Raw genomic sequence first — 18767 nt, 5'->3', positions numbered from 1 at the left:
AAATCAGGAGCATCTCAGGAATGGAGAATTTCAGAATTCCTTCTAAGCGCAGAGAAAGGGGTGACTCACTCGATGACAGGTGTCCAGGGAACTTGTCAGAGGAAGTTTTCTGTCGTGGGCTTTAAAATCTGGCTCCTTCGGGGCGCCTGGGTGCGCAGTCGTTAAGCGTCCGCCTTCGGCTCAAGGTGTGATCCTGGCGTTCTGGGATCGAGCCCCACATCAGGCTTGTCCACTGGGAGCCTGCTTCTTCCTCTCCCACTCCCCCTGCTTGAGGTCCCTCTCTCGCTGGCTGTCTCTGTCTGTCAAATAAATAAAAAATTAATTAATTAATTAATTAAATCTGGCTCCTTCAAGAAAAAACCTCTATGTCTGCAGCCCATGACATAGCCCATGAAAACATTTTTTTTTTACTTTTTTTTGTTTTGTTTTGTTTTTTTTAAGTAAGCTGTGGGCTTTCTGCAGGTTGGGGAAATCTAATGACAGTTACCCTGAACACTTGGTCAGTAAGTGGTTACTACTCCCTGGTTAGGTGGCTGCACTTACCCAGGAGACATGGTCTCTCCTTTGCTCTTGCACAAGTGAGCCCTGCATAGACACGTGCTGAATGTCAGGGACAGGTCCGGCAGCCAGCGGACACCCCATCCTGCAGGCCCTCCCGTCGGGAGTGACGGCACGGGCTCAATCACAGGAAGTGTATCCTTTACATGATTCTAAGCACGTTGGCTTCCTGGAAAGTATTTTACTTCGAGGTTTGTTTTGGGTTTTTTTTCCTCCTCCTGCTGTTAACTGGTGATAGTCGCTTTACCTCCACCAGATTGTTATCCTGTTAATTGTTCTACAGAAGAGATTAATAGTTCAGTGGTTTAAGGTGGAACCAGATTTTAATTTTTTTTTTCCGGCTGTTAGATTACTTGTTAATTACAGTCTCCAAAAAGAGCGTGAGGAAAATCCCGGTCAAACCGAGGCTGACTTGTCTATGTTAGTCCGAAAGACTGTTTCCTGATTTTTTTTTTAATTTTTTATTTTTTGGCTTTCTGCCGTACCATGTCCCTGAGAGTCCCCCCCCCCCCCAGAGCTGCAGCGGGCCCGTACAAGGGAGCCCCTGCTCACCGGGGGGGCCACACCAAGCGGGTGGGGGGCAGTGTTGCTGGTTGAAGCGAAACGCTGATACGTCCTCTGCTGTACTTTCCAGCTGGCTTACTGTGTGGTGCAGTTTTTAGAAAAGGACAGCACCCTCACTGAACCCGTAAGTACGTTCTCGGGCCGGGGCTGGGGCCTGGGGTCGGGCGCCGGCGCGCCTGTGAGGGGGCGTGCGTCCCCAAATGTCGGCTGGCCAGGCAGCTGCTCGGACCACTTTTTCACCTGAAGTCACACTAACAAACAGGCCGATTTCCTTTACGTGTTGTGTGTTTTCAGAGTGTGGTGACTTTAATTACAAGTTCCTTTATTGCGGTGATGATTTTATGTGCTCAGATTGCCGTCTCCTCTGAATGTGAGGCGCTGGAGTGGCCGAGGCCTCTGACTTGCGCGCCGCTGGCTTCGGTCCTAGAGGTCGGAGTGAGTTCTCGAAGTGCTTGAGCTGGAGAGGCTCTCTGAGCTGCGACGTTCCTTCCGGGTTCGAGGGCAGCTATGCCATGATCACTGCAATGCAAGCGCCAGGTGGCTGCCGTTGAGCGTGTAGATTTCCAGATTTCTTGGCCTATTATCTTGATTAAAAATGAAGGGCTGTCGTAGCCCAGGTTAACCAAGTTGAGCATGTCAGGGGCCGGTTTAAGCACTTGAATACACTTTTTAAATAGCTTTATTGAGATATGATTCACATACCATACAATTCACCCATTTAAAATGTACAATTCAGTGGCTTTTTGGTATATTACGTTAATTTTTTTAATTGTGGTAAAGTACACACAGCATAAAACTTGCCATTTTCAATGTACAAGCGAGTGGCATTAATTACATCCCAGTGCTCTGCAGCTGTCACCACTGTTCCCAGAACTTTGTTACCACCCCAGACAAAAGCCCTGCACCCCCCAAACACCGACTCCCACTTCCCCTCTGCCCCCCCTCCTCCGGTGACCCCTCACCTGCTTTCTGTCTCTGCGAGTTGGCCTCGTCCGGGCACCTCACGTGGGTGGATTCGTGCAGGATGTCGTCAGGGTTCCGACACACCGTGCCCGTGTCAGAACTCCGTCCCCGGCCGTGGCTGGAGAGACTCCCTTGTGTTTTGTTCATCCGCTCCTCTGTCGGTGGACGCTGGGCTCGCTGTGAATGTGGGTGTGCAGGTGTCTGTGCCGAGTCCCCGCTCTCGGTCCCTTTGGGTGTGCAGCTCAAGGTGGAAATGCTGGCTCAGCCGGTGACCCCGTGTTCAGCTTTGTGAGGAACTGCCCTCGGTCCTCCACAGCGGCTGCACGGGGCTCCGCTCTCTCTGCATCGTCGCCAACGCTCGGCATTGTCCCTTTCTTTACCCTGCCAGCTAGTGAATGTGCGGTGGTGTCTCTCGGTGGCTTTTTGATTTGCATTTCCCTCACGGCTGAAGAAGTTGGGCATCTCCCATACACCTGTTGGCCACCTGTGTGTGGACAAACGTCTCTAGATCCACTGCCCATGTTTTATCAACTGGGTTGTCTTTTACTGTTGAATAACAAAGTAGGACGTCTGAGTGCCAGTCGCAGCGTTTAAGTATTCTTTTCAAAGTTACCGTTGGAGTAGGAAAGGCAGATGTCGTCATTCCGGTGTCTTCTCTGTCCCCATGGCCTCCTCCATGGTGGTCCCGTGAGGTCGTGAGTGTGACGGTGGAAGTACGTGAGAAATCCCTGGTGCTCTGTTTCTGAGCTGCACTGGCTCCTGATCTCTGCTTTCTTCAGAGCTTCTGAGCTCCGTGCGTGGACACCCGGAGTCACCCACCAACTCAGGAAAAGCCCTCAACCACGTCCCCGGGGTCCCTGCATGCCTCTGCCTCAGCTCTGTCTGAGGTTCTGGAAGCCCCCAAGGAAGGGTACCAAACTCGCCAGACTTCAGTATCAAACCCGGAGTGTTTACTCCCGGTCAGGGTAGGGTTCTTTTTATCCCCCTTGACCAAACTGAAGACGTGTCTCTCTAGGGAAGGACCCCTGAGGTGGCCTCCGTGATCAAATCTCTTCCCCTGTGGAGCCACGTCCCCAACTCCTCCCTCTGTTGAAGGGCGGCTCCCCACTCGTGCATGGGAACAGTTACCTACGTAGTAGGGGAACAAATTCTGACACACACCCTGCCTTTTCCACCTCAAAAATAAGAAGTGAAAGGAAAACATGGAAGGAGAGAAAAAGCATGCAATTTTCTTTTATGATTTTTCTGTGTGTGTATTTCTCACACTGTCCAGGGGCTAAAGAATCCACCAAACTTTGTGCCCCATTCACCGCCATTCACCCAGGCCCCCGGCTAGTGCCCCAGTGCCCGGCCAGGTCCACCACAGCCCAGGTCCTAGTCCCGCCCCAGCACACCTCTGTTCTCGCCTTCACCTGAGACTAACGTGAAAGCTGACCTTGGTTTGCGGGCGCGGGAGCTCTTGGCTGCAGTTGTCTGACGGAAGGAGAGAGGCGGCTGCTGGCTTCTGCTGGGTCCTTCCGTCTTAGGTCGGAAGCTCTGAGTTGGCACGGGCACAGAGGAGCTTCAGGCCCCGCACACCCAGTCCCCAGATTGCCACACAGATTCGCTTCGTTCCCTCACCTCCCGCAGCACAGACAGCACGCTAGTGCTCTCTGACCACAGAAAGCAGACGTCAGCAACGTGCAGACCCTCACGTGGGTGAGCGCCTTTCTTTGAAATTCCCATCTTATGAAAGTACACAGGCCGATCTGTCTCACTTCAGCGTTGAAAGCTTGTCGACAGTAGGATGAAGGTGTGCGTCCACTCAGCAGCACTAGGAAGGACACGGCACCCACGGGGGTCTCAGGGTCCTAGACCCAAGGCTCTCCTGAAGCCAGTGTGGCCGAGGTCAGGAATAGTTAAAGTACAATCTGTTTAAAAGACCTGTGTCACTCCCATTTAAGGTCTGCAATTACCGTTTTTCTCTTTAACCCGTGTACAGTGCTCAGAAACTTTCCGGGCACATTGAACACATACGCCGTTGTCGTACGAAGACGAAGGGCTCATCAGATTACCGATGGGAGTAAAATCATGTTCTGTTGTCGCCCACCTGTTTCTTTAGGGTAATTGACTTTTCCTACAGGGCCCGGTGGGAGCCCTCTTTTTCCCTGGAGTGACGGGGAGGGGCTCCCCAGACACCGGGCCGGAGCCGCCAGCACGCACACCTGGGCTCGCCTCCCCAGCCCTGTCCCGAGAGCAGCATCCCATCGAGTCTCCAAAGGAGAGCTCGGAGCGTGACCTGCGCCCAGCAGCAGATGCCCACTTCTGCCCACATCACCTTTACCGGGCAGTCCCCTCTTTGGCAAAATGAGCACTGGGTGTGATATGCAACTAATGAATCTTTGAACACGACATCAAAAACTAATGGTGTATTATATGCTGGATAATTGAACATAATGATAAAAACTAATAAAAAATAAAAATAAATTAAAAAAATTAAAACTCCACATGAGGATGGTCAACTTATATATGCTGCACTCAGAAACCGTGGTATTGACCAACGGTCGCGCCAAACAGTGTGAAAAGTAGGTCCAGCATGGGGCCCCGATTCCAGAAATAAAACCTTTTCCAGCGACATTGAGTGGCTAAACCAGTTGTTTTGTATCTCACATATTAACGTATTTTTCCTAGTAAAGTGCCATTTGACAAATGACAAGGAAGAGTGGGTTTGTGAAGTGATTGGCATCTGCTGTGTTCTTGACAGTGGTCCCCACGCTGGGGAACAGTAGGTGCTCGCTAAATGTCTGTTCAATGATTTTGAGCGAAAAGTAGGACAAAAATCATTACATGCTAGATTTTTTAAGGAAATCCTTTTAGAGATAATTGTGTTGTAAATTTTTACATCAGACTCCAAAACTAGGAGCACTGTCTTTTTTTATAAATGTTGGAGTTTTATAAAGTGTCGTGTCACATCATGAAAGATGGTCCCGGAGCCCAAAGGCCAAAAGCGTTAAGCAGAGTTGTTCAAAATGGTTGTTGTTCAAAGGCCCACCGTGGTTTTAGCCACAGTCAGGATGTCCCTGCTGCCCTGCCGAGAAGTCGGGTGCTGTCTGCAGAGCTACGGAGGACGGGCCAGTGGAGACCACCCGCCAGCCCCAGAGAGCTGGCACTTGCCATGATGTTCGTGGCGGTCCTGACATAGCTAGGGGCTGGGACAGTGGTTCCCAGAATGGCCGTGATGGGCTGCAGTCCTGCGTGTGCAAGCGTGCACATGGGCTTGCATGCAGATGTTTTGGGCCCTTGTACTCTTTTAGGATGAAGATAGCTAAGCTCTAGAAATGTTATTTGTCCTCACCGAGTCGAATCTGATACTCTGGCTGGACGATCTTTACTGGTATGGTTGTGGTAGGAAATTTGGAAGCTATAGGGGTGAAATAAAGAAAGGTTGCCCCACAGAAACTCTTTCTACCTGTCTGACTTGGGCAAGGAAGGTAACGTCCAGCCCCTGCGAACGAGGAAGCCGCCGCCGGCCCGGCTGCACATGCCTCGTGGGGGCGGGCCACACAGATGCTCTCTGGCGGGGTCCTGGCTGAGCCCGCACTGCCGTGCTCCCCACGGGCCAGCGCTCCTCAGATGCAAGGTCCTCGCAGCCCCCAGAGGTGGTGACCAGCCCGGGGTCATAGGTCACGCACACAGAGGGCAGTGGGGCCCGACCCCCAGTCCCTCCACAGCCCTGTGTGGCGTGAGCTAACAACATCAGCTTATTTCATGTCTCCCTCTTCTGATGTATTTTAGCACAATTCAGCACAGTCAGAAACACCATGTGTACACACACAATATGCATGTTTGTGCAGAAATTTACATGAACAGTCAGTATGAGATAGAAATGGGTTGTGCACATGTGTGGCCAGCAGTCCTAGAGCTGGCCGCTTCTGTGCGGAAACGAAGATGTGCGTTCATATGCCGCGTGGTTCTCCATTGTCTTTTTTCTCTCTAAACCCTCCTAAGTGCTTATTTTTTATCTTTTTTTTTTTCTGAATGACTGACTGCAGTGGAGGTTAATCAGAGGGCGTGGGTCCCATACATTAAAGTGGTGATTCTTAAGTGTATAAAATTAGATCTGTTTCTCTGATTCTAAAAAGCCCACGTACCGATTTACTGTGTGGCTGTTCCTTCTACAAGGAAGGACGCGCCACCTGATTCTGTTGCTTTGCTCGGGGGACACGTCCATGAGCCACGGACGCCGGTCGTCACGCTATCGCTGATTCTCTGGCAGGTGGTGATGGCGCTTCTCAAATACTGGCCAAAGACTCACAGTCCGAAAGAAGTCATGTTCTTAAATGAATTAGAAGAGATCTTAGACGTGATCGAACCATCGGAATTTGTGAAGATCATGGAGCCGCTCTTCCGGCAGCTGGCCAAGTGTGTGTCCAGCCCACACTTCCAGGTACGGAGGGCTGGGAGAGAACGGCCTCGCTCAGGGTCCCCGTCGGAGATGCCTGGCTTGAGGGCATTGCTGTAGTACTGTGTTTGTCGTGTAGTTTGAAGGGAAATGGCCAGTTTTAGTCGCACTTCAAAATAAGATGCTGAAACTTGAATTCTATAAAACACACTTGGGCATCTCGGCCGCATCACTGAGCACCTGTTTCTCACTAAGAATAATCAGAAATGGCTCCTCTGTAGAACCGGCTTTGTCTCTTTGTTCATGTGCCCCAAATGCGTAAAACCTCGCTTTCCGGAACTCAGTGACAGACACTTGCAGACAAACTTCAGCCCTGAAACTCCCCGTCCTCAAGCACCTGTTTCTGACAAGGGCACATTCCGACTTCTGTCCCCCCCAAATCCTGCTTGAGGGGGGCCTCAGTCACATGCCGCCTTCCTCTCCTGGGCTCCTCATTCAGCGTTCTGGCCTCATTCAGAGGTCGTTCCCAGGACCTTTGTTCAGCCCGTCCGCCTTCCTTGGACGTGCTGGCCTGTATCGTGAGCTCACCCCGAGCCAGGCGGCCCGGCCGAGGAAGGGCCATGTGTCAGCCCTCTCCTGCCCCTGCGGCCCTCCTCCTGCCCCCCTTCCGTGCTGCTGTCTGCCACATGGCCTCTCACTCCTGGGGAATTAATTCCCCCATCATTTGTCCCCCCCCTAGAACGTAAGCTCCGGGAGGGCAGCAGTTCTCCCTCACCTTGTCCACTCTGACACCTCGGCACCTCCTGGACCCGCCATGGATGCGGGTGGGCAGAAGGCAGGTGGAAGGAGCGCATTTGGCCTGTGTCCTCTGCACGGAGCCCAGGGTCCAGCATACATTTTTCTTGAACGAGCGGAGAAGTGAGCGCGGGTATTCCTGATAGGCAAGAAACCATCTGCCTTTTCGTCAAGGGCTCTTCAGGCTGACGGTTCCGAGTGTGTTGAATCTGTGGGGATGACTGGCTGATGCAGTGGGGAGGGTCCTGCTGAACGAATGTCGGCCCGGTCACAACCCTTGTGCCCCCGTCTTCCAGGTGGCAGAGCGAGCGCTGTATTACTGGAACAACGAGTACATCATGAGCCTGATCAGCGACAATGCAGCAAAGATCCTGCCCATCATGTTTCCTTCCTTGTACCGCAACTCCAAGACCCACTGGAACAAGTAAGAAAGGGGCGCCGGGGGCTCAGTCAGCAAAGGGTCTGCCCTCAGCTCCGCTCATGATCCCGGGGTCCTGGGATGGAGCCCCGCGTCGGGCTCCCAGCTCAGCGGGGAGTCTGCTTCTCCCTCTCCCACTCCCCCTGCTTGTGCTCGCTCTCTGTCAAATAGATTTTTAAAAATCTTTTTTAAATTTTTAAAAAAAGAGAGGAAGAGCTGGCTGCCCCGTTGGGGCATTTAAAATTTCTTGTATCTTGCCGAAACTTCAATTAGGATTGAAATCCGAGTCCGAAATATCAGTTTAAACAGGAGACGTTAATTTCTTCGTGGGCTCACAAGTAGGTAGAAGTGTGCGTTGTACCTGTGGCCTTTTGTTTGCCTCCTCACCCCCGTTTCAAGCCAACATGGAGGCACGTCGCTTGGCGCCCGCTGTGCCTGGCCGCGTCGGCAGCGGCATCTTCCGGGCCTCGTCTTAGCTCCCTTCCAGAGGAGCTGAAGGTCGCTGCAAAGCCCGTGGAGCTCAGTCCCTGTGGGAGCATGGTGGCCAGCCCGTTCTCAAGGGCCCCGCACCCTCGAGCACGCGCCCTGTGAGCCCCTCCGATAGAACAGGAGCCTCTCTCCTGTGCTCGCTGCCCGGAGGGCAAGGGACGAGCAGGTGACAGCACAGGACCTAGCCGTGTCCTCCGTGCTGCCCCTCACAAGGATGAAGACGCGAAGCTGTGGTCTTCTGACACCTTACAAGGGGACAGTCGGCGCAGACCCCCGTCACTGTGGAACACCCACTGGTGTTCACGGTCTTCACGTGAACACGGGGACCGACGTTTTGCTCTCCCTCCTCCTTTCATTTCTTTCCACGTTGTCATCATGAAATCAGCATTGCAAGCAGGAGGAGCAGAGCCTCGATACCCGTCCTGCCCCCTTGTTTACGGGTGAAGAAAGTAAGCCTCGGGGCAGCGGCAGCCGGGCCACACTCGCGAGCAGGCTAGCAGCTGAGTGGCTGGCAGAGTCCCCGGCACACCCTCCCGCTGTCACACCTCACCTTCTCGCCCCATCGTGCTCAGCCAGTGTCGTCATCTCAGAAATAGAGAAAACGTTGGCACCCACCTCGGTGTTTTGTGCTGATTCAAGAAAATTAACGTGAACGTACAGAAAGTCCCTGGCCCCTGACAGGCACCTGGCAAGCGCTCACCGTCAGCACGCGGCTGTGGGGTCGCTGGGGCGCTCCTGGCACGGCTCAGCGGACCTCGTCAGTATATCGACTTTCAACAGCCTTTTCTTTGCCACATTCATTGTTTATTACGCTCAGCAGGTGGTAACAAAGGCCTCGGAGCTCAGCTGCCGTCCCCATGTGTCATTTCGTACAGTCGTACAGTGCGAGAGTCAGCGGTGGCTGCTGACTGGCCGCAGACCCCTGCCCCTTGCAAAGAGAAGTGTTGAAGTGTTACTTTAAGTGTTTCCAAATACGAGTTGGGTTTTATTGTGCAGTGAGTTAAGAAGTCGCTGTGAATTTGCGACAGCAAAAACAGTAGTAGTCCTAGCAGCAGTGAGAGCAGTTATGGGGCGAGATCGAGTGTCTGCGGCTGTGCCCGAGGCCGTGGGCTGACCGGGCCGGCGGCGCAGTGCTGCCCGTCTTGCTGGGGGTCCCGTGTGGCTGTCATCTGATGGCGAGCGGGACCGGTGTCCTCCCCAGGTTCCACTGGGCCGTGGGGCAGCTGCGCCTCCTCCCTCTCCTGGATGTCAGAGCCGGGAAGCTGGGTCTCATTAAGCCATTCCACAGTAATTTTATTTTCTGCCTTGCAAAGCTCTGCTTTGGCATTATTAACAACTTTGCCCTTAATTAAGATGGAAAGGAAACTGACGTTTATAGGAAGTAAAATGTTTCCGTTCTTGTCCCCTTCCTGTTGCTGTTTGTCTGAATTCTATTTCTTCAAGTTTCAACATTTTTATTCCATTTCCATGGAAGGTGGCTTTTGGCTGCTGTCAGCAGGACAGAAAGCGAGGGGCCTCGGGGCCGGTCAGGAGCGCCCCACAGCCGTGTGGACGCAGATGCGTCCAGTACGGGCTTTGGCCGGGAAGCCCAGAGGCATGAGACGTGGGGCCGCTGCAGCCACTGGAAGGTCAGGGAGCAGAGGGCTGTGGCTGAGGAGGGTCGGGAGGCGGAGAGAAAGATGGAGTGCTCGGAGTCTGAATACCAAGGTCTACTTACAGGACAATACACGGCTTGATCTACAACGCGCTGAAGCTCTTCATGGAGATGAACCAGAAACTCTTTGACGACTGCACCCAGCAGTTCAAAGCCGAGAAACTGAAGTAAGTTGCTCCTTTCAAAAGCTACTCTTTCGAGAGAGGCTGAAGGCGCAGGAACTTCGCAGGTTTATAAGGCGGGTATTTGAACTCTATCCCAGGAGGTTTACGTGAAGGAGCACCTTCATCTCGACATGGCTTTAGCGTGCCCATTTAACACGGGCCTTCTCCGGAGCCTAGCCGGTGTCCTTCACAAAATCAGGGTCCTGCTGTCACACTCAGAGGAGGACATCAGAGTCATGTCTGGGCTCTGGGCAGATTTTCTTCTTTGCTTATCACTAGAAGCTGGCCAAGGGAGATAAACTTTGAACGAGTGTAATTCAAATTAAGAGATATATATAACCAGCTGTCCCGTGCGTACTTTAGACGGTACATACGTGTTGACTCATACGTCAGGCCCCGTTGTAGGTTCTGACAGCACAGCAGTGAATACAACAAAAATCCCTGACCTCACAGGTGGTGTGGAAAGGAAAGACAGGAACATAGACGGGAGGGAGACGCGCTGTGTGCAAGGTGTGGTCTGCAAGGCAAGGAAGGGGTCCAGGGTCACGTGCCCATGGAGCCTTACGGAATTCCAGCTGCCTGACCCCTGCTCCCTCAGAGCTGAGCACAGGGTTCACCTGTGCCTTCGGCCTTTCACATGGCGAGTATCTTAGCTTTCTGAAAAGGATCTTAAAGATCATGCAGCACGTTGTCCGGATTTAAAAAAAAAAAATAAGTTGGGTCCAGGTTAAGGGATTTACAGAAGGTCGCGTGACTCTCTGGTGGTGGGATCTAACGAGAACCAGGTCTGAAGACTGTTCCTTTTTAAAGCCCTCCTTGTTGGGATGTCGGCCCTTAGCCTCAGTTCCCGTACAGCATGGAATGGTCTCACTTTCACAGCTGCATGAGCTGGTCTTCGAGGCTATCTGGGTCCCCAAAGCAGCTGAAGCAGGAAGGGTGCAGACCTGAGATGCCCGTGTGAGTGCCCCTAGGAGCCCGCAGTCTTCAGCACGCGCATGTTGTAGCGCATTCATTTGTTAAATCTCTTCCTCTAAGTCTGGCTTTTCGCGTTTCGTTTTCCATGTCACGTCCGTTGTGCTCACCACGGTGGAGCTGGAGGTACGACCCACGGTGACAGGACAGTAGGTTGCCGGTCATGTCAGTTTTGCCTCTCGCCTTCCCTTGCATGTGACCCATGTCTCTAATACCAACGACATTTTACTATTTTTCAGAGAGAAGCTAAAAATGAAAGAACGAGAAGAAGCGTGGGTTAAAATAGAAAATCTAGCCAAAGCAAACCCCCAGGTACTAAAAAGAGTAATGTGAAAACGTCTAGGGTGTTACTTGAATGTTTTTATGAGCTAGGAATGTGGCTTCCTCGCGGGAGGGGCGGGGGGCGGTCTCACTAACCTTGTACGTGGAGATGTCTGCAATAAAGGTACTCCTCAGCTTTTGTACAAGTAACTGATTTTTGCCCCACAAAGTTTTTACCACAGAATTGACATTTTTTTTCCTCCACTTTTTCAATAAGATCTAAATCTTAACAATATACTGTGGTAAAAAGAAAACCAGGGCACAGCCTCTATTTAGGGGCCAAGATTGCAATTTGCTTTCTCCCCACAAATGTCACAGACAGTGTCACTCAAACAGTACGTCCCTTTCTTTTTCATATTGAAATCATTTGAGAAGAAAAGCAGTTAGATTTGAAATAGATGAAGTATGAAGTGGGTGTCCTTTTTCCCAAAACCAGCTTCCTGTAGGCTGAACCTTTAATTGTTAAAAAATGCCTGACCTCTGTCATGTTGGCCACTAGCCCTTTCTCCCGTCTAGCTAGAAGGCTCTGGTGCGCTCTGGCACACGAGCGCACGCGGCGTGTCTCCCGGAGCCCCGGGCAGGTGAAGCGGCGTCCTGCAGGGCGTGCACTCCGGGGCCGGCGCCCGGGGGCTCTGAGCTCTGTGCTCTTTGGTTTATGTCCACTGGTCCAGACGGACCGGACCGCTGTCCTGGCAGGCGCTCCTTCCGGTTCAGGGCCTGAGAATCACTGGGGCGCGTCTTCGCCACAGGGGCGGTCCCCAGGCTGTCCTCAGCCTCCCAGAAGAGAAAGGACAATGCTTTATGAGAACCCCTCAGCCACCCTTAAAATCCTAAAAGGCTCGTTGAGGTGAACTGGATTACAAGCAGGCTGTTTTCTTTGGTGCGAGGTGTGCGTGAGTCGTTCACCAAGTCGATTATGCCAGTTTTTCAGTCTGACGTTTCCTAGAAGTGACACGTGAACACAAGGTTCACACGTTATGTGTTTGATCTGCGTGATGTACTGATTGTATCCCCTCGGTAAAACCACATTCGGGAGACTTGAACCTTCGGAAAATGGAATGACTTTCTTAAGTGAGGTCCCAGTCCCTGCATGGAGCAACCCAGCAGCGTGGCCCTTGCAGCGTCTGTTCTGTGCTCCTCACAGAAACGCCGTGGTAAGGTGACTGTGAGCCCGTGAGTGCCCCGTGCAGGTACACGGCTCCGGGGATCTGCTGTCAGGAACAGGATGTGAGGTTAAAATACTAACATTTGTTTTAAGGAAAAGCAGAAATCTGGGGCAGGTGGAGGCGGAGGGGCCCTGCCTGACAGCCGCGTGCAAAGGGCCGTCGGAGAGCCCATCCCACACACACGCAAAATCAACACCCTGAGAAACGTGAAATATGCACAGGTCAGAGATCCTGGCTTTATTTATTTTACCAAAATTATAGACACAATGTCATGAAGACCCGCACAACGATTCCCCATCATAAACGGGAAAGAGCTGGTTGGTTGTGTAACAAGCGTGGCCTGGTTTCACTGCTGTGCTGTGACAGGTGTCCCTTCTGAAATAGACACTGTTCTCATTTCCCTTTTTCTGAGCTTCTCCTGAGTTTTCTTACACGACGTTTTTACTCGTCTGAGGTGCCCTCTATGGTGTCCCAGGCGGGCGACGGCATACGCACCTGGGCTGTGCCTGTGCTCACCGAGCACCGTGGTGACCGTGATGCTCTGGGCGCTGGACTGACTGTCTTCCTGTTGAACCCATGTGTGAGTCAACCCCTGTGAGTCCTGTCTGCATGCACAGGTCTCCCGGAGGAAAATACTTCATGGGCTAATAATGTCTCAGAGCTGAAAAGCAAGGCCTCAGGACTTGGTTTTCACTTGAGAGAGAGAGAATCTTTTCTAAATTCTAGTCACTGCTTACCATTTATAACAACGACACCAAAAAGTAGATAATTGTGTGGATGATGATACAGCCTGTTTCTTGTTTCCGTCATGAAAACAGTGGGGTCTTTCAAGCGAGGCTCTCTGTCTCAGATCTGCCTTCTTGAGGAATGAGCTCGTAGCTGCTTCTGCAGGGTGGATCCCCCAGAATCCACCGTCTGCCCCCTGAGCTGTATCTACAAGTCTCCCCTGCTCAGACTCGGACGTGCACCGTCCATCCTGCTGGGCTTGGGGAGTCAGCGGCACCTCCAGAATTTTCCGTCTTGTTTGTCGTAACAGTTGTGGTAGCTCCCTTGAAGTTTTTGAATATCACACATGATTTAATGTAAGTCATGAAATTTTGAGGATTTCTAACGTAAATGTGTTTTCCTAGTCCACCAAAGAGGCCAGGGAACATTTTGCTGCTTACTTCTCCCTGACTTGGGTTGGAATTGTGTGAAACGAAGACAGGCACTTCTGTGAACCTCGGGTGCACGGACTCGGGGTGCAGAGAGGCCCGGGGCACAGGGCCCAGCTGGCTGCTTTCCTCTGAGAGGTGGGCTTCTCTGGGCGACATGTGTGCTCCTTTACCCTGCTGTGGACTCCAGCCTCGACAGACGTTTTTATTCCTACTAAGAATCCTCTCCTGTCGGTGCCTGGTGTGTGGCACTCACTTCGCTGGGACCATTTTGTAGCATTCTTGTTCCTCCTTCTCTTTGCCCTGAGCCCCAGCGAGGACTGAGAGCCCCGCGCTGCTGTGAGTCGTGCGGGCCTATGAGTCGTGCGGTCACCTGTGTTCTGTGAGCCCCCGGGGGCGTGGTGCCAAGCAGGCAGCCACTTCACTTGGCAGACGGGCACCAGCTGGGTATCCTGAATCATGGAACTTTCCCGAGACACAAAGATGAGAACAAGACACAGGTCCGAGGAGCTTAGGGACTCATGAGGGGAGCCAGATGGAGGCAAAGAGAATTCTTTTCAGATGGTCAGATCATAACACACATGAGGAGATGCTGGAGAGGAAGGCAGGCAGGAGATCTGTTTCCTGCTTCTGCCAGGGATGCAGAAAGCCACACTGTGGGATGGCCACAGTCGCAGTATCCCCAGCAAGAGGGCTGAGCCCCTTGGAGGGGGAATTCTCAGCTGCCCACTCTGAATCCGGGGAAGGTCCTTGAGGCAGAGAGAGCAGAGGAGGGAACCGAGTTGCTCAGCACAGGTGGACTCTTAGCTGTGGAGGAGGGGCTGGGTGTGGTCTGTACTTGGGATGCAGCTGGAGAGGGAACAGATGTGGAGGGTGCAGGTGTTAGTGTCCTAAAGAGCAAACTGGCCTAGTCAGACTTGCAGCATCACGTCTGGTGTCCTGGAAGGGGCCGGCACCCAGGGCCTCTCGTAGAAGTGTGTGGCAGATGGGAGTGGCGGGCAGAGGGCCCTGGGGCTCCTGGGTGCCCAGTGGCATGGAAAAGAGGAAGCCGGCTGGGCCGAGGCTCCACAGCCATGGGCTTGCAGCACGCAACTGAGCTGTTGGACCGAACCAGGTCACGGAGTCCAGCCAGAGGGCCGAGACACCGAGGGTGTGGACGAAGGGGTGGGATTGATAACAGGGTTCCAGCGAGTTAGAGCGAGGGGCGAAGGAGTGAGGTCGGCAGGTTTGTGTGGCCTGGGAGGTGAGGGGAGGCCATGAGCATGAAGCAGTCCAGGTGAGCACGTGGACTCAGGTGCCAAGGCTGCCAGGCAGGGTGCCGCCCCGCCGTCCCTCAGGCCCCAGGGACAGGGAGGCCTTAGAGGAGGTGCTGGAGCCTACGTCACACTCCCGCCTGGTGCTGCCGGGGCCTAGAAGGGTAGGAGCGTTCTGGCTCCTGAGGCGCTACAGGTATAGGCTGGTTTAATTGCCACCCAGGGAGCTTCATTCAGGAGAGGGCCCTGGGGAGGGCACAGGTGGGAAGACGTGCCCCTGGCCAGTAGGAGACCCTCGCAGCCCAGACCCTGAGCGCCCCAGAGAGTGATTCCACACTTTGCATTGCAGTACGCAGTGTATAGTCAAGCAAGCACCATGACCATTCCAGTTGCAATGGAGACAGATGGGCCTTTGTTTGAAGATGTGCAGATGCTGAGAAAGGCCGTGAACGAAGAGGCTCGCCAGGTAACGGTGCACAGAGCTAAGCTGGGATGCGCCGTGGTAGACTTGCTTAAGAAACGCATAGAATTTTAGGAGGTGATGTGACCCACATCAGTGTCTTCTGTGCGAGCTCAGGCTAAGAACTGAGTTTGGGTCCAGCTCCTGGGAGGGATTTTGCCCATGCATCTCAGTGAGCAAACTACTAGAAATAATTTTTGAGTCTTGAGTATGTGCCCAAAATTTGAATATTGTCTTCATTTATGTTAACAGTAACAGTCCCAGCTCCTAACCAACCCCAGGAATATTAACCTGAACAAAAAACCAAACACTTTGCAGAGTGGAAAGTGGTGTCTTTCCACTCTCCTCTCTGTTCAGCATCCCACTCGTGCTCTGGCACAGAGGTATCCCCTGTCAGCCATCCACGGCCGTCCCTGGGGCCGAGCCTTGTCTTCCTCCCCGACAGCAGAACCACACTGGCTGGCAGGAAGGGTCAGGAGCCGGGGATCCCTGAAGGCCGGGGCTTTGTCAAGTTAACACCTGTGCTCGGGCGGTTTGCTTCCACGCGGTGGAGATGAATTATTCAGATCTCCACTGATCCAGAGACAGACTCTCATTCCTAAGTTGGGAATGTAAACAATTGGGGCTTTAAAGAGGGTAGATGTCCTGCCTGTGTGTGACGAGCCTGTCGCTGGCCGTGTTTCCCCGAGCGTGCCTGCCTCTCTCCAGTTCGTGGAAGCTAGTGCAGTCTTCAGCGGGTGGAGGGGTGCGGCAGGCATGGGCCTTTCTGACTCTGAAACTTTAAGCGCCTGTGGCCTGCTTGAAAATTCCCACCGACACCCAGCACTAAGATTCCGAAGCGCGGACGGTCAGAGTGGCCAGACTCCGCTGTGCGCTGGATGCAGGCGGTTTACCAGTGCTCGTGTCATTTGGAACTCGCTTAAGCAGAGGTTTGAATTCAAGCAAATTTCACTCCCCGCCTGATCAGACGGGATCAGGCGTTAGCAAGAGCACGGGACCTCCACCACCCAGACTGCGTGTCCCAGCACGTGGCCATGAGCGCCGCAGGGCTGCCAAGCGCTCAGTGTGGCCATCTACGGGAGCTGTGCTGACGGTCTGAAGCACGGGAATCCCCAGGCCCGATAGGAAGAAACGAATGCAAAACCATCTCATTCGTAACTTTTTACTGTTGATTATATGTTGAAATGATAGCATTTTGGATATATTGGCTTAAATTTTAAAATGCTATTAAAATTAATTCTACCTATTGCTTTTCATTTTTTTGATGTGGCTACTAGGGAACTTGGAGTCCCATACTTGGACAGCACACTGATCCAGACTCCTTTTTCACAGAGCTGCCCAGCCATCTCCCAGCCTTAGCATAAGATCAAACTCAAAAATACCAAAACTACAGTGAGGAAACTCTGTACACTCCTAGTGAATATCAGTAACTTATTTTTACTTCGTTTACTTGGATTCCATAATTGTTAGCAGTGAACAGATTTAATAAAAAACCCAAAAATTCTGTTTTTCTCTGTCCTGGCTATGGGGGCATTCATTTTCCTGCTTCATTTTTTTTAACTGGGACAGGAATTGAGGTCATTTTTTAAATTGCCATTTTGATTTTACGCTGCAAGCATACTAAAGACATGAGAGCTCACCCAGTGCTTGTAGACAGAGAATATCACACCGGCACCCCTTCTAGCAGGAAGCCCGCCCAGGAATCTGTGACCACATTCGTTTTTAAGTTACATAGACCATTCAGCGGTGGATAGGAAACTGAGGGTGTACAAGCCAGTTCTTACACATTAAGTATTTGGGGTTTGGAGGTTTAGGGGGGTTTTTGGTCCATCCTTTGGTCCAGTGCAGGTCATAATTAACACTAGGAAAAGAATGACTGATGTCCAAAATGTAATGACCATGTAAATTATGGTCCTATTTATGATTTAAGGTGACTCTCTGAGGAATCAAGCATTTGATTGAGAAGGCAAACCAAAATCGCATTCTCATCTTGAGTGGAAAACTGCCTCTGAAAGTCGGCCCTCGTATTTATGTGATAGCCAGTCCCAGGAAAACTCCCCACTGGTTGATCTGTCCCCTGCCCTTGGCACAGGGCCTATGTCCTTCTGTGTAACACGAAGGGATCAGTCTCTGCTCATCCATCCACTTGGTTCTGAGTAACGGGAGGCAGGCAGGGCATTTCCTGGAGAACTCCTGTAGCGTGTTTGTTTTTGTGACTCTTGCAGGAAGATTAGGTAACTAAGTTTTCTGCGAAGTATTCCCCCACTCTTACCTCTGAGATCTCTATGACGACGCTCCTGGGTCAAAGACTCCGTGCCATTAAAACGCCAGTTCTCCCCAAATTAACATGATCTCAATCAGAATCCCAGCATACTTTTTTTTTTAATAACATACAGATTCTGAAATTCATATGGCAACACAAAGGACCCAGAGTAGCCAAAACAACTTTGAAAAAGAATAAAACTGGAAGACTAATACTACCCAATTCTAGTACTTATTATAGATTTCTATGGATTAATTGAATCCCCTCCCCATTTCTTTTTTTTTTTTTTTAAGATTTTATTTATTTATTTGACAGAGACAGCCAACGAGAGAGGGAGCACAAGCAGGGGGAATGGGAGAGGAAGAAGCAGGCTCCCAATGGACGAGCCTGATGTGGGGCTCAATCCCATAACGTCGGGATCACGCCCTGAACCGAAGGCAGACGCTTAACGACTGCGCCACCCAGGCACCCCCCCTCCCCATTTCAACCCAGCTAGATGAAGATATTTATAGTGCACTCTCTTAGCTATAATATTTGATACAATAGACTCTCCTGAATTTGAAAAATGTTGGAGTCCTATATTCCTGAAATTCTCAAAAACGCTGTTAAAACAAAGAGAAAATTACCTAGATGCAGGAGAAATTTATATGCACAATTTGGAGACCAAATTACATAAGAAGTTACAGCTAAAAATTAAAGTCTGAATATTTTCGGTGCCCTTTAATTTTATCTTCGGCTAATTTTATTTTTCCAAAATAATTCCACATTTCTTTGAAATGACTTGAACATTGGCCAGAACGGGACACGTGTGAGAGGTAAATGGCAGTATCACCCCAGAGGAGGGGAGGAAGTGGGATGCAGTTGGTTGGAATTGTGTGGAGAAATTCCATTATGTATTGACCTGTCAGAACCATAATTTGCATTCTTTTGCGGGGGGGGGGGGCTTGTCTAACTCTACATAGAACATCCAAAGAAAAGTACTAAATTTCACGTGAATGACATTTATACCAGAGACGTTTAAAATGTTTACAATTCTCGTTTCTAACAGTCGGTCGGGAGAAAAGCAGTGTCAGCCGTGCACGTAAGGAAGCTGTAGAGACGGCAGGTGGGAAGTGAAGGTACCCCTTACGCAATGCATAGCGTGTGTTTAAGGCTTGTGTGCTTAGGACAGGACTTGACAAATTCTGTGTAC

At 51.6% G+C, this 18767-nt stretch overlaps 1 protein-coding gene across 18 annotated transcripts in view; it reads left to right on the top strand.

Annotated features, from left to right (window-relative positions):
- Positions 1-18767, top strand: part of PPP2R5C (protein phosphatase 2 regulatory subunit B'gamma) — a 120632-nt gene that overhangs the window by 96900 nt on the left and 4965 nt on the right. For 3 of the 18 annotated variants that reach the window (XM_057318652.1, XM_057318658.1, XM_057318653.1), the window contains 5 exons: positions 1193-1246; positions 6341-6511; positions 7558-7685; positions 9888-9989; positions 11198-11270. In XM_057318652.1, coding sequence (XP_057174635.1) covers positions 1193-1246; positions 6341-6511; positions 7558-7685; positions 9888-9989; positions 11198-11270 — 528 coding nt within the window. The other 15 variants (XM_048220172.2, XM_057318651.1, XM_057318656.1 and 12 more) reach the window with 10 other exon arrangements.

This window comes from Ursus arctos, unplaced genomic scaffold (assembly GCF_023065955.2).
Source record: "Ursus arctos isolate Adak ecotype North America unplaced genomic scaffold, UrsArc2.0 scaffold_25, whole genome shotgun sequence".
Lineage (NCBI taxonomy): Eukaryota > Metazoa > Chordata > Mammalia > Carnivora > Ursidae > Ursus > Ursus arctos.
Note: the sequence above shows the minus strand (reverse complement) of the source record. Positions and strands in the feature narration are given on the sequence as shown.